Source organism: Ipomoea nil, unplaced genomic scaffold (genome assembly GCF_001879475.1).
Source record: "Ipomoea nil cultivar Tokyo-kokei standard unplaced genomic scaffold, Asagao_1.1 scaffold1562, whole genome shotgun sequence".
Taxonomy (NCBI): domain Eukaryota; kingdom Viridiplantae; phylum Streptophyta; class Magnoliopsida; order Solanales; family Convolvulaceae; genus Ipomoea; species Ipomoea nil.
This window is the reverse complement of record NW_017617990.1, coordinates 1,196,476-1,210,037: the sequence shown is the minus strand read 5'-3', so window position 1 is coordinate 1,210,037 and position 13,562 is coordinate 1,196,476. Positions and strand designations below refer to the sequence as shown.

The 13,562-nt window shown below is 39.7% G+C and overlaps 1 protein-coding gene across 3 annotated transcripts; it reads right to left on the bottom strand.

Moving 5' to 3' along the window:
- Positions 1-2,877: 2,877 nt before the first annotated feature.
- Positions 2,878-6,782, bottom strand: LOC109189628. Of its 3 annotated transcripts, XM_019340242.1 has the most exons (7): positions 6,299-6,782; positions 5,329-5,421; positions 4,707-4,775; positions 4,370-4,618; positions 3,779-3,804; positions 3,371-3,635; positions 2,878-3,248 (listed from the first exon to the last, which is right to left on the bottom strand). In XM_019340242.1, the coding sequence occupies exons 1-6, from the start codon at positions 6,459-6,461 to the stop codon at positions 3,603-3,605; spliced, it is 633 nt and encodes a 210-aa protein (XP_019195787.1). In that variant the 5' UTR covers positions 6,462-6,782; the 3' UTR covers positions 2,878-3,248; positions 3,371-3,602. The 3 variants fall into 3 exon arrangements, 1 of the variants encoding a protein (XP_019195787.1); XR_002055604.1 differs by lacking the exons at positions 3,779-3,804; positions 4,370-4,618; positions 6,299-6,782 and adding an exon at positions 4,951-5,004 and having other exon boundaries at positions 5,329-5,418; XR_002055605.1 differs by lacking the exons at positions 3,779-3,804; positions 4,370-4,618; positions 6,299-6,782 and adding an exon at positions 4,951-5,004 and having other exon boundaries at positions 4,707-4,746; positions 5,329-5,418.
- Between the last annotated feature and the right edge of the window lie 6,780 nt (positions 6,783-13,562).

The window sequence follows — 13,562 nt, the reverse complement described above, 5'->3', positions numbered from 1 at the left end:
GTGTTTAACTCATTGTACCTACTAAACTTCTTCCATACTTCTCTCAAATCTTTATACATTATTTTTTATTTGAATTGTTAAAGACACAAGTGTTTGTTATTATGCAATGCTCTTTACCCTGCAGAATATAAAATAAAATGTTACAATAAAAAATGTTATCAAGAGATAGGATTTTTTAGGTTAAAGAAGAACTTACCCATGTAAACTTGAAAGAACAACCAATTTTATTCACGGCGTTTATTAGCAACTCACATGTACGATTGACATTATGTTGATCTTCGCATAACCAAATCGCAACGTCTAATTTTCTTACACAAAATTGCAGAACTCCTTGTAAAATGGTCAGTAATGTGTTGAAATCCTAGGCCTGTTAGGAGTGGGCCTATTAGGCTATAGCTTTCTCTGTATAAATAATTGTAATTTGTACAACACTAGTATGAGAAATAGATGAAACCTTTCATTCTTTCGCATGGTATCAAAGCTTAAATCCTAAAATTCCAACCCCTTTTTCAGCGACGGGGTCCATTTGGCTATAGCTTTCTCAGTATAAATAATTATAATTTGTACAACACTAGTATGAGAAATAGATGAAACCTTTCATTCTTTCGCATGGTATCAGAGCCTAAATCCTAAAATTCCAACCCTTTTCTGGCGACGCCACAGTCCATCGGAGATCTACCGCCGCTGCCGCTACTGTTCACTGTTCCGGCACCTGCCTTGTGCTTTTTCTCCCTAACCGAGCCCATATGCCTCATCGGAACAGTGTCGCGAGCCTTTGGCTGAAGTTCGGTCGTCGCCTGTCGCCACGCGCCACCGCTGTCGCTTAGACAGACGCGGATCTTTTTCAGTCAGATCTCCCTCATATGATCTCCGATCGAGACACCGTTCCCACCATTGGACTCGTCTCGAGGAGACGCTTTAGGCAGTGTTGTTCGTTTCCCGCCCGCCATCGCCGATCGACGCTGCCGACCACCGTCGTCAACCAGTGTGCTGGTTTTTCGTTGGTAATCATTATGGCTTTATCTTTTACCTCTTATCCCACCATTACTATGGACAAGTTGGTTGAGAGTGAAAATTATGCTTTGTAGTCCGCATCTGTGAAACTTTGGTTCAAAGGCCAAGGTGTGTCTGATCATCTAACCAGAAGAGTTGAGGACATTGAAGAATCGAAGAAAGTAGATTGGGAGAAGGCGAATGCATTATTATGCAACATGTTGTGGCAATCCATTGATCCTAAACTCTATAAAATTTACAATGCCTATGAGACGTGTTATGATGTTTGGAATAAAGCCAGTTCTCTTTATACTAATGATATCCAAATGATGTATTTCCTAATATCTAATGTGCTTAATTTCTATGGGACTACTGATATGAGTATACATAATTTTTTGGGCCGGATTGAAGCTTTACAACAGGAGTATAATAATTTAATGCAATATGAGAAAACACTTGAAGGTCATGTGAAGCAGTGTGATAAGTTATTCATGGTGTTGACCTTGGCTACCCTTCGGCTTGATCTGGTTCACGTTCGAGATCAAATTCTACATGGTGATCTACACGAGGAGGTTTATATGGAGCAACCACCTCGGTTTGTTGCTCAGGGGGAGCCTGTTCTGGTATGTAAACTTCTTTGTTCTTTATACGGTATGAAGCAATCTCCACGGGCTTGGTTTGGAAGATTTAGTTCTGTGGTGTGTGAGTTTGGTATGACTAGAAGTGCAGTTGATCATTCTGTTTTCTATCGTCATTTTAATGGGAAATGCATATACCTTGTAGTATATGTGGATGACATTGTTATTACAGGGAGTGATCAAGAGAGCATATCTCAGTTGAAAGAGTATCTCTTCAGTCGGTTCCAGACCAAGAATTTGGGCAAGCTGAAATGCTTTCTCAGAATTGAAGTGGCTCAATCTAGCACTGGTATTGTCATTTCTCAAAGGAAGTATGCCTTGGATATTTTAGAAGAAATTGGCATGTTGGATTGTAGACCGGTGGATAATTCAATGGATCCGAATGTTAAACTCCTACCATGACAGGAGGAGTCATTGCCTAACCGAGAACGATATAGGAGATTAATTGGAAAATTAAATTATCTCACGATCACATGACCGTATATATCTTTTGCAATTAGTGTGTTGAGTTAGTTTCTCGAGAATCCTTGTGATTCTCATTGGGATGCTGCAGTTCGTGTTCTAAGGTATATCAAGAGAGCACCAAGACAAGGTTAATTATATGAAGATAGAGGACATTCTCAAGTTGTTGGGTATTGTGATGCAGAATGGGCTGGTTGCCCATTTGACAGACGTTCTACTTCGTTATTGTGTTCTCATTAGTGATAATCTTATATCTTGGAAAAGTAAGAAGCAAGATGTTGTTGTTAGGTCCAGTGCTGAAGCGAAATATTGAGCCATGGCCCTAGCCACGTGTGAGCTTATGTGGTTAAAATACTTACTACAAGAGTTGCAATGCGGTAATGTTGCTAAAATGACATTGATATGTGACAACCAAGCAGCTCTAAACATCGCATCAAATCCCGTTTATCATGAGAGGGCTAAACACATTGAGGTTGACTGTCACTTCATCAAAGAGAAGATTGTGTCAGAGTGCATCAAAACCAACTTTGTCAATTCTGCAGATCAATTAGCTGATATCTTGACAAAATTTCTGCAGATCAATTAGCTGATATCTTGACAAAATTTCTTAAAACTCCTAGAATTGAGTATATTTACAACAAGCTTGGAGCATATGATCTATACTCTCCAGCTTGAGAGGAGTGTTGAAACCCTAAACCAGTTAAGAGTGGGCCCATTAAGCTATAACTTTCTCTATATAAATAATTGTAATCAATTGTAATATGTACAGCACTAGTATGAGAAATAGATGAAACCTTTCATTCATTCGCATAATGTCCTAATTGTTCAACATACAAAAGTAATCTAGTCAGTTTGCTTGCCTGTCAAATATATACAGTATAAATTAATTAGATTAGTGTACAGGCACTTTGTTCAAATCAAAATCCAGAAGCTTCTTGGAAGCAGCCATTGGGATCACTTGATCCTCAATCAGCCCATCATCCATAGCAGGCCCATCCTCATCCATCTCGGCAGCAGCCCCATCCACTGGGGTCTCATCTACATCCATATCCATCACTTTTGGCAGCCAAGGTTGTTCGTCTGTCAACTGTGCAAATGACACATCCATGCCTAATTTAACTTTCCATTGTTGCCAATAATCTTTGATCCATTTTCCTAATACATAAAATATTGCAATCACATTATCGTATCAAATAATAATGATAACAAAATAATAATAATAATAATAATAATAATAATAATAATAATAATAATAATATGAATCTAAAATCATGTACCTCTTAATCCTTTGCATTGAAAATTTTTATATTGTCTATAATTTTTTTCTGCAATTGAGTAATGGTTCTTCATCCAGTTTTTCATTTCCTCCTTGCGATCTGTGGTAATTTCAACTTGAGGATTTGAATATTTATATGGCTCATTAAAAATGCCACGATCTACTCTGAATATTGGCAGTATTGACAACTCCATCCTCTTTTCTTTTTGATAATGTTGTGGCATGAGACGAAATCATTGGTTGTATGGATTAGCACAAATGTCCTCCTGCATACACCACGGATATGCATTAGAATATGAATTGTTAAGTAGATAAAGAAAATAAACTTACAAGCCCCAATTCATGGAAGCACGAAAATATATCCTCATCTAATTTTGGATTATGTGTATCTTTTAAAGTGTGACATAACCTTTCTCCCCATCCAACAACCAATGGGAATGTATTGGGGTCATTTTCGCATCTAAACAGCTCTTGCAGAGGTTTAATATGTTGAAATGCAAAAGCCTGCAAAATAAAAAATGGAAAAATAAAATAAAAATTCCAGTTAAACATTATCGGTTAAAGGGAACAGGAAAATACAGTAAAATCCTACTACTTACCATAAGGGCAGACATACATCCTCCCAGACAACCATTTTCCCGAAAAGATACTAAAGTATCCACGATTTCAACTAATGCAGCTTGCCCTCATGCATAGTCTCCAATCTCATGATCGTCCTCTACGAAATTCACCCATATCGGGTTCATATGATTTGGTGAAGAACCAGGAAAAATCACAGTTCCTAATAAATATAAAACTGTTGCCTTGACTCTTAATTGCAATTCATGAGTATAATAACCTTCGTTGTTCTTGGCAACTGCTACATTTTTTAGACCCTCCAAGCTTAGGCCTTTATTTTTATAATAAAGGCCTTCACAGTCAGGAAATACGCGTCGTATCGTGTCTACACTATCTCCTTTTATTACGACCAGTGGTCTACCGCTGATAGGCAAGCCAATGGTGCATAATATGTCAGACAAACCAAAGTAGAGTTCTACTTCGCCCTTATATCCTAACTTAAAAACTTTCTTCTCAGAATCATAACTATTTGCTAAACACCAAAGTAGTGGCCTATGAAGTCGATGGTCAGTTTTACAAAATGCTATTAGGTTCTCAAATCCAGTATTACTTAATTCCATAAGAACATCATCGCACACGACAAAATCTTTTCCAACTCTAGTGTGTTCATAAACGTTTTCTAACTTTATATCTGCAAAAATAAAAGATTTCGAATTTAGCATAAATGGTTTCAAATAAAAGATTTTCATTAAGAAATTTCAACAAAACACTTCACTTACAGTCAGTTACGCAATGATAACATTCACACACCATTTTACCCTGCAAAAAAAGAGTTGCAATATTGAATCCTGTATACAAGAATGATGCCAGTTAGTTTGCCATTAATATTTCAATTTTCAGTCTTTCAATACCAACTAAATGGTGAAATTAATAACTATGATGCTAGGCAAATACTTAACAGGCACATTCATTATCAAGCACCACTATATTAAAGATGAGCATGTTTAGTTGAATATCACATACTACTGAATCCCCTGTCTTATCCCCAATGTCTTTCCATTGGTTTCTCTATAATACCTGCATTTTTAGTTTATCTAAACCATCATATCCTTGAAAAAAAAAAAAAAAAAAAAAAAAAAAAAGATTCACGTACTTAGTTACTTATATGCCAAGGATTAACTCAGATACACATATCTGGTGTGATGAAGAAAAACCAAGACAACTTTACATTGTCCTGATCAGGTAACTAAAATACCATTCTCTAAATGTTATCTTTCAAGGAACACAGTGAAGAATAAATGAGAATTAAAATGAAGTAATAAAAGTGGCAACTTGGACGCGGGTTGAAGTAATGAAGTAATGAGAATTCAATCAGTGAAGAAAGTTTCATGTGATGTTTACTGTTTCTGCAGTATTCATGGGTTAGTCCGCGGAGAAAACATGGAACTTGGACGTGAATCTGATACAGGTGGTCAGGTAGTGATGTTACATCTCCCGTTTGTTTAAAAAGAAATACTCCATAGAAATACACAACTTAAAAGGAAACCAGAATTCAAATGGATAAAGAAATATATATATATATATATATATATATATATATATATATATATATATATATATATATATATATCTTGAAATCAGATCTCCTTGTTCTAACCTCACTCCTTTTCAGACTCTTACAAGCCACTATTTGTGATGGATAATTCAGTGAATGGAAAGACATTGCCATGATCATATATATAATTCACAACTAAATCTAATTAGAGTGTGATTTCGAAGGTATGTAGTGACTCATTTTAAAAGAACACAAGAAAGTCTGTGTGTGTGAGTGTGAGCAAGAGAGTGAGAAGGACCATTACTACACACTCCATAAAAATCAAATATTAGTCTGTATTCATTTCCAGGTGTCTCTTTCCCTTTCTAATTTCATTATCAAATTAAACAGAATGCCATCATATCCAAATCCTTACTAGAAGCTAATTATGGATGCAAACAGATTGGAACATTAAAACACCACTGACAAGATGTATTTATCAGAGTCCAGCATATCAATTGCAACACTATCTCTTCAAACTTGTGCCCAAAGAACACTACACCAAAAACAGTTAAAGACCTCTAAATATGCCACTAAGGCACTAAGCTGCAGCTAATAACAATAAACAAAACAAAACAAAAAAAAAAAAAAGATTACCACAGTACAAGTTCTGCAAAAGTCAGAGAGTGATTATAGCAAACAGGATCCAATACTTAACAGGCATATTCATTATCAGGCAAATATTAAAGATGAACATGTTTATAACACATATTTCATTTGTTCATTCATAATATCATCTAGATATTCGGAAGTCTAGGGTTTTTGGCCGAATCTTACGGTTGTATGGTCGAATCTGCAAGGAGTGAACAAGAGGAAGGTGGATTTTTGGGCGGGAAGTATAACTTGAAGCTATTGTCTTCTTTGATGACTTTCCGTCTTTTAACCTAAACCTGGAAGGCTCCTTACCGATCGTCCGATCCGTTTTGAGCATATGCAGCATGTGTTAGCAGCGGTGTGGAGACCAGTGATGGGCATGTTCGCCTGTTCGTTGGCCGATGATCTATTCCCTCTTCCAATTTCCACACCCGAGAGATTTTCAACGTATAATTGACGAAGGACCTTGGTCCTTCGAGAACCACCACCTGGTGTGTGAGCCAGTGCCTATTGGGAGCCGGCCAGAAGAAGTCCTGCTGGATACGATTCCTTTTTGGGTCCAGGTACATGGCCTGCCTGCTATGTATGCCTCCCCGGATTTCATAACTCAGATTGGCGATTACATCGGGTCATACGTTGCATCAGATCCGTATAATTTTGGGGGAGCCTGGAAAAGTTTCTATAGAATCAGGGTACGTATGAAGATATCGTCTCCTTTGAAAAGGCGTATGCGACTGATTCGGCGGGATGGTACAATTCAATGGATCACATTCAAATATGAGAGGCTTAGCACATTTTGTTACTGTTGTGGGCTTCTCGGGCATTCTGATAAATATTGCAGAACTGCTTACGAGAAGGGCATTCTTCCAGAGGAATTCCCGTTCGGTGCGTGGCTACGGGCGGGACCCAGGCGACAGGTGAAACCGATCGGGGCGAAATGGTTGTTATCGGCCACAAATCCCCAGGAGAGAGTGCTGAACGATTGCTTGATTGGGCCTTCCCCAGCAGCACTCGTGACGATGGAGGAGTTAGGAAGGATGCACGGTGATCTGAAACGTCGGAGGGAGGATCACGAAGAGACAGAGGAGGCGACCAGGGCTGATGTTCGGATGGCAGACAGTGATCATCACAATGATTTGGCGGGTCTGGTGGACCAGGCTCGCCGGGTCCAATGAGTTGTCTAAGTTGGAACTGCCGGGGATTGGGGGGCACCCGGACAGTTCGTGAGTTGTTGGGCATCGTGTCCAAACAACGGCCCCAATTCGTCTTCTTAATGGAGACAAAAGCAACGGAGTCTAAAGTGGAGGAGGTACGAGTGAGTTTAGGTTTTGAGGGTAAAGTATGTGTAGAGCGGGTTGGCATAGGAGGAGGTTTAGCTTTCCTCTGGAGGGATAAGGATGCGGCGGTCCTAAGGAGCTTTTCAAACAACCATATTGACATGGAAATAGCTTTCCCAGGGCAGCCGGCATGGCGTTTAACGGGTTTTTATGGGGAATCAGACAGAAGCAGACGTTATATCACTTGGGATCTCTTAAAACAGCTCAAGGACAATTCTCAGCTCCCTTGGGTTGTTGTCGGTGATTTCAACGATATAACCTGCCTCTCAGAGAAACGTGGTACGCATTCTCATCCTTCGACTCTTATAGAGGGATTCAACGATGCTTTGAATGAATGTGAGTTGATTGATCTGGGTATGACGGGAGGACGTTACACATGGGTCAAAGGCCGAGGCACTGATGATTGGGTGGAGGAACGGCTAGATAGGGCTGTGGCAACTTTGCCGTGGATGGAGTTACATGAAGAGGCCATAGTCAGAAATATTTATACTCAACAATCTGACCATTGCGCGATTTTAATTGATGTTCATGCTGCTTCTACACGGGTGGCTATTCAGAGGTTTAGATTCGAATCCGCATGGCTGTTGGAGGAAGGGTGTACGCGTGTGGTTGACACAGCTTGGCGCATGTCAATGGGATTAAGCTTCCCGGAACGCCTAGCGGTATGCAGTGAACGACTCGGAAGATGGGGTGGCGACCACCACCGTAATTTTGGTGTTCGAAGTAATAAACTGCGTAGGACTCTCGACCAATTGAAAGAAGTTCGAACGCCTGCAGCAGTGAACCTATTTTTCAAGGCCGAGAGAGAGCTGGAGGCTATTATGAAGGCTGAAGAACTTTTTTAGAAGCAGAGATCTAAGCAGCTCTGGCTAAAGCACGGAGACGCAAACACAAAGTTTTTTCACAAATCAGCTACGGCTCGTCGGAAACAGAATTTTTTATCCCACCTTAAAGATCAGAATGGCGTATGGGCGGAGGGTTTGGCGATGAAGGCCGAGATTATCAGGTATTTCGAGCAAATTTTTTGTTCAGGCACTTGCCGTGCCAATATTTTTAATCGAGTTACCGGGCGTGTGACGGCGGAGATGCAAATCTCACTGTCTCGGCCGTTCACAGTGGATGATGTGAAAACGGCCTTGTTTGACATGACCGGAAAAGGCCCCTGGCCCGGACAGTTTGTCACCGGTGTTCTTTCAGCACTTCTGGCCGATTCTCGGACACGACTTATCAGTGTTCATCATTAATTGTGTGGAGCATAAACAGTTCCCACAGGGATTGAATGATTCTAATATCGTTCTAATCCCCAAGAAATCGGTCCCGGAAAAGGTCTCGGATCTCAGGCCGATAGCTCTATGTAAAGTGGTGTACAAGGTACTCGCTAAAATGCTGGCCAATAGGCTTAAAGGGTGTTTGGATAATGTGGTGTCTCAGTCTCAAAGTGCGTTCGTTCCTAACCGGCTCCTCACGGATAATATTATTCTTGCCGGTGAGGTTGGACACTACCTACGCAGGAAAACAGGGGGTTGTCAGGGGTGGGTGGCGCTTAAGCTTGATATGGCTAAAGCGTACGATAGGATGGAGTGGCCTTTTTTAAAAGGAATGTTGGAGGCGTTGGGCTTTCAGAGAGACTGGGTAGATTTACTCATGCTATGCGTTACTACTGTAAACTATTCAATACTGGTGAATGGGGAGATTGCGGGGCAGGTTCGGCCTACGCGGGGTATCCGACAGGGAGACCCGTTATCGCCCTATTTGTTCATTTTATGTGCCGAGGGATTGTCTATCCTTCTGCAGCAAGCAGAGACCCGGGGGGACATTCACGGGGTGAGAGTGGCGCGGGGTGCATCGGCCATCATCCACCTGTTTTTTGCTGACGACAGCCTTTTATTTTTCAGGGCCAAAGAAGAGGAGGCGATAAAAATTAAGGAATGTTTAGATGTTTACAGCTTGGCCTCGGGACAATTAATAAATTATGAGAAGTCTATTGCGGTGTTTAGCCACAACACGAGTACTCCGATCAGGACCTTGGTGTCAGGGATTATTGGAGTTCCCGAAGCTCTGGATTTGGGACGGTATCTGGGTCTTCCTTCGGCACTGGGACGAAGCAAAATTGCGATTTTTAAATACATTGAAGGGAATGTTCGTACCGGAATGGGGACTTGGCATAATAAGTTACTATCTCGCGCAGGTAAAGAAGTTTTACTCAAAAGTATTGCGCAATCCCTTCCCATTTTTACCATGTCGGTCTATTTATTACCGTTGCGAGTTTGTGATACACTGGAAAAATTGTTCAACCGATTCTGGTGGGGTGGTGGGAATACAGGAAATCGCGGGATACACTAGTTAATTTGGGAGAAGATGTGTACGCCGAAAGTGAAAGGTGGACTTGGATTCAAAAAATTACACCAATTCAATATTGCATTACTAGCCAAACAGGGTTGGAGATTATTAATCCAACCCGAGTTATTGGTGAGCAGAACCATGAAAGCTAAATATTTTCCTACTACTGGTTTTATGGAGGCACAGCTAGGTGGGAATCCCAGTTTCATTTGGCGTAGCATACTTGCTGGACGAAATGTTTTACATTTGGGTATTGCCCGGCGAGTGGGGGACGGTAGAGATACGAAGGTATGGGGTTGGAATTGGGTAGCCGGTTCATCCAACTTGCAGCTAGCTACTCCGTACGTTGATTACCTTCGCGATGCAAGAGTGCAGAATTTAATGACAGAGGACGGCAATTGGGATACAGACATTATCTATGATATTTTTCTCCCGGAAGATGTTCCTAAAATCCTTGCCACTCCCGTAAATAGCCAGCTTCAGGATTGTTGGCGTTGGGTTGGTGACATACACGGCTGCTATACCGTAAAACATGGGTACAGATTATTAATGGAAAATCAGCTTCCGAATAGCTGCAACGATGGTTTCCAAGCGTGGAAGGCGTTAAGGGCATTATCCATTCCCCCCAAAGTCAAGAATTTTTTATGGCGTTGTGCTCGCGGCATACTACCAGTACGTGAAAATCTTCATAAGAGGAGGGCTTGGATTGGTGGAGGATGCCCGCTATGCGGTTTTAACGCGGAGACAATAAACCATTTATTTTGTGATTGTGGCTTCGCACAACAACTTTGGAGCCATGCAGACATACATCAAGGGCGTGATTTTTTGCAGTTTATGGTCGAGTCAATAGGCGACTCTTCTACTCATTCAGGTATTCGTTTGGCAGCCACCTTATGGACTATTTGGCTCATACGAAATGAAGTTGTTTGGCAGGACATCAACAAGCGCTGTGGCAATTGAGCGTATGCGGTATATGCAACGTACGTGGGAAGAAGTTTTGGTGAGGAGCGGCACAGTACAAGTGTCGGCTAGGTCATTGGTTGATTGGACTCCCCCGCCGAGAGGTACGTTAAAATGCAACACTGACGCAGCTATTTCAGGGGATGGTGCTGGCTTCGCCAGTGTGATCCGGGATCACGAGGGGCATTTTGTGGCGGCAATGAGTGGGCGTCTAATAGGTGAAGCGGATCCGTTTATGGCCGAGGTTCTGGGTGCCAAAGAAGCATTGACATGGCTAAAATCCCAATCTCATAATAATTTCATTTTAGAATCTGATTGTTTAAATTTTTGTAATGCTTTCAATTCTTGTTTGTCTGATTTTTCGTACGTCGGTTTAGTTGTTAAGCAATGTCAGTCGATTGCTAGGGATATTGGGAATGTAACTGTATCCCATGTCAAGAGATCAGCGAACCGTGTGGCTCATGAGCTTGCTCGGGCAACCGTTTCTATGTCTGTCTCGGGAATTTGGTCTGGTGTTCCACCAGATTGTATCGCTCATTTGTTTTGATCAGTAATACAACTTTCGTTCTTGTGTTCAAAAAAAAAATAAATAAATAAAACATAACAAATGTTATTAACTTTTCAATTTTGTTCCTCAAAAGTATGTGTTATTTGTACAAAGTACAATTATACTTACCTCTAAAAATTTGAAAAGTCAAAATGGTAAATTGAGAAATGTAGAATGATAGGTATGTTCAATTTTGGAAAGATGACACTATTTTGGGACAAACCAAAAAGAAAAGTAAGACAGGTAAAATGGGACGGAGAGAGTATTAGGGAAAGGCGGAAAGCAAACTGTTTTCATGCACTTCACAAGTTTAAGTGGAGTTATGTATATCCCCTTCTATCATTTACTTCTCCCACAGGTTGAGTTCCCAACTCCAAGAGCCCCTTACACTCCGATTCGATAGAACATTGTGGGAAGGTGTAAATCACGATGACTCAATAATTTAGCAGATGGGACAAAATGCCGGTGCGCACAAGGAATCTGTCTACTTTAGACATTTACTTATAGCATTGATGGTGTATTAAAATTTAAGTAGAGTTATATGCAACACCTTAAATATAATGCCACATGCAATCCGAAGTTAAGCACCCTCTTGCTTATATTATAAAGAAAAGAGGGTGGGCCGTGGGTAACCTTAATTGAATTTATCTGATAATTAGTTTGGTAATCACAAGATTCAAATTCAACTTATTGTAAGTAACTTATGTTGATTTATGTAATTATAGTCATTTACCAGCTAAGGTCATAGCGGACTTCATTCATAGCGTATTTCAAATAGTAATTATGGACTTACTGTAAATCAAAAAAAGATTAGGGTGCAATTTCGATAACATAATAAATTTTTTATAAAATCAATATCGATTTAACTCGTAGAAAGAAATTTGTCCAAAATTTCAATCTCCAATAGTCAAATTGGGCTTTGGAATCTATTGGTGTATTAAAATTCTCTTTATATATATCTTGAGTTTGAATTTTAAAGTTTAAACTCTCCATTAAAATAATCATTTGTTTCTCTTAGACGTTCTAAGCAACATGAACAAATTAGTCATACTAAAAATAAAACAATTTTATGCACTCAATTTATAAATTGCACAAATAAATTAAATTAATTTTATGAACTAACTCTATATTCATCCAACACTCCATTAACGGAAACACGAATAATGCCAATGGTATAAGCCTTATTCGAATATGTTTGACATATTCGCCCAATTCGAATAATGCCAATGCCATTGGCGTTATTCGAAATTCGAATTTGTCAGGTTTAACATATTCCAATAACGCCGCCGACGGCATTGGCATTATTCGTACTCAAATAACGCAGGCTTCTTTGGATAATAACACAAGCAAAAAAAATGAATACGTAAAGAATTTATTAGATTAAAAAAGCCAATGATATGTTCAATTATTCCGTTACATTTGATATGTATGGTTCAATTATAAATATTTGATTAACATTATTTACAATTTAATTTGTCATAAGATTCATTAGTTTTGCTAAATAAATAATTATATTCTCATGAAATCTTGGGTGCAAAGTGCACATGAAATAGGTATATTTAGAGCTAATTAATTGAGTTGTAACTACTAGTACTTGATAGTGTCGAAACAAAATGGGAAAAATATATTCATAAAAACATTTGTACACGGGATGTCGATTGGCAGTGCTTTTATGGGTACCAAAATGAAATGTGCAACGACTTTCGCGGTAGCTCAGCCCTTGCTTGTTGGAGGTAAAGCCCTTTACCATTGTTTGTTTAGTAAAGTCAAGCTTTTTGATAGGAGTAGGTGCTTGCTAGGGCACTATTCATTCTTCATTTGAAACTAACGAGTGTCGGGTCGGGGATTTCTACCTTGTTATCAAAAAGGGAGTTGGGTGCAACCGGGCGTGCGATGTATAGTATATACTAGCTTGTTTTATGATAAAGTCGTGATTACAAGACTGACTTCACCCATAACGTACAAATCAAAGCTTGTTGTATTGCGGAATGTGTAATACTGGTCGCTTTAATTTAGATTAGAAGCCGTCTTCAATCTTCGTGCATTTAGCTGTTGTGCCCCCAACACCCAAAATCATTATTTCTTGTGTGAACGTTGGCATCTATTTTCTCTAGTTTAACTGATTGAGTTGGTTGACTGACACCTAGATTCTACGAGGGTGTTCCCAACTGAAAGTCAAAGGTGGTTTGTCGTATTGTCTTGTTCTTTTTATAAGACATACTTTCACTTTTTACTTTATTTTTAATTCGGTACTAACATGATA

Excerpts from the sequence above, each read along its gene's own strand:
- LOC109189628 (XM_019340242.1), bottom strand. The coding sequence starts at position 6,461 with ATGCTGCATATGCTCAAAACGGATCGGACGATCGGTAAGGAGCCTTCC. Across the intron at positions 5,422-6,298 it reads GCAGATTCGACCATACAACC|GAGATGTAACATCACTACCT; the intron begins GTAAGATTCGGC and ends TTAAACAAACGG. Across the intron at positions 4,776-5,328 it reads CCATGAATACTGCAGAAACA|GATTCAATATTGCAACTCTT; the intron begins GTAAACATCACA and ends TCTTGTATACAG.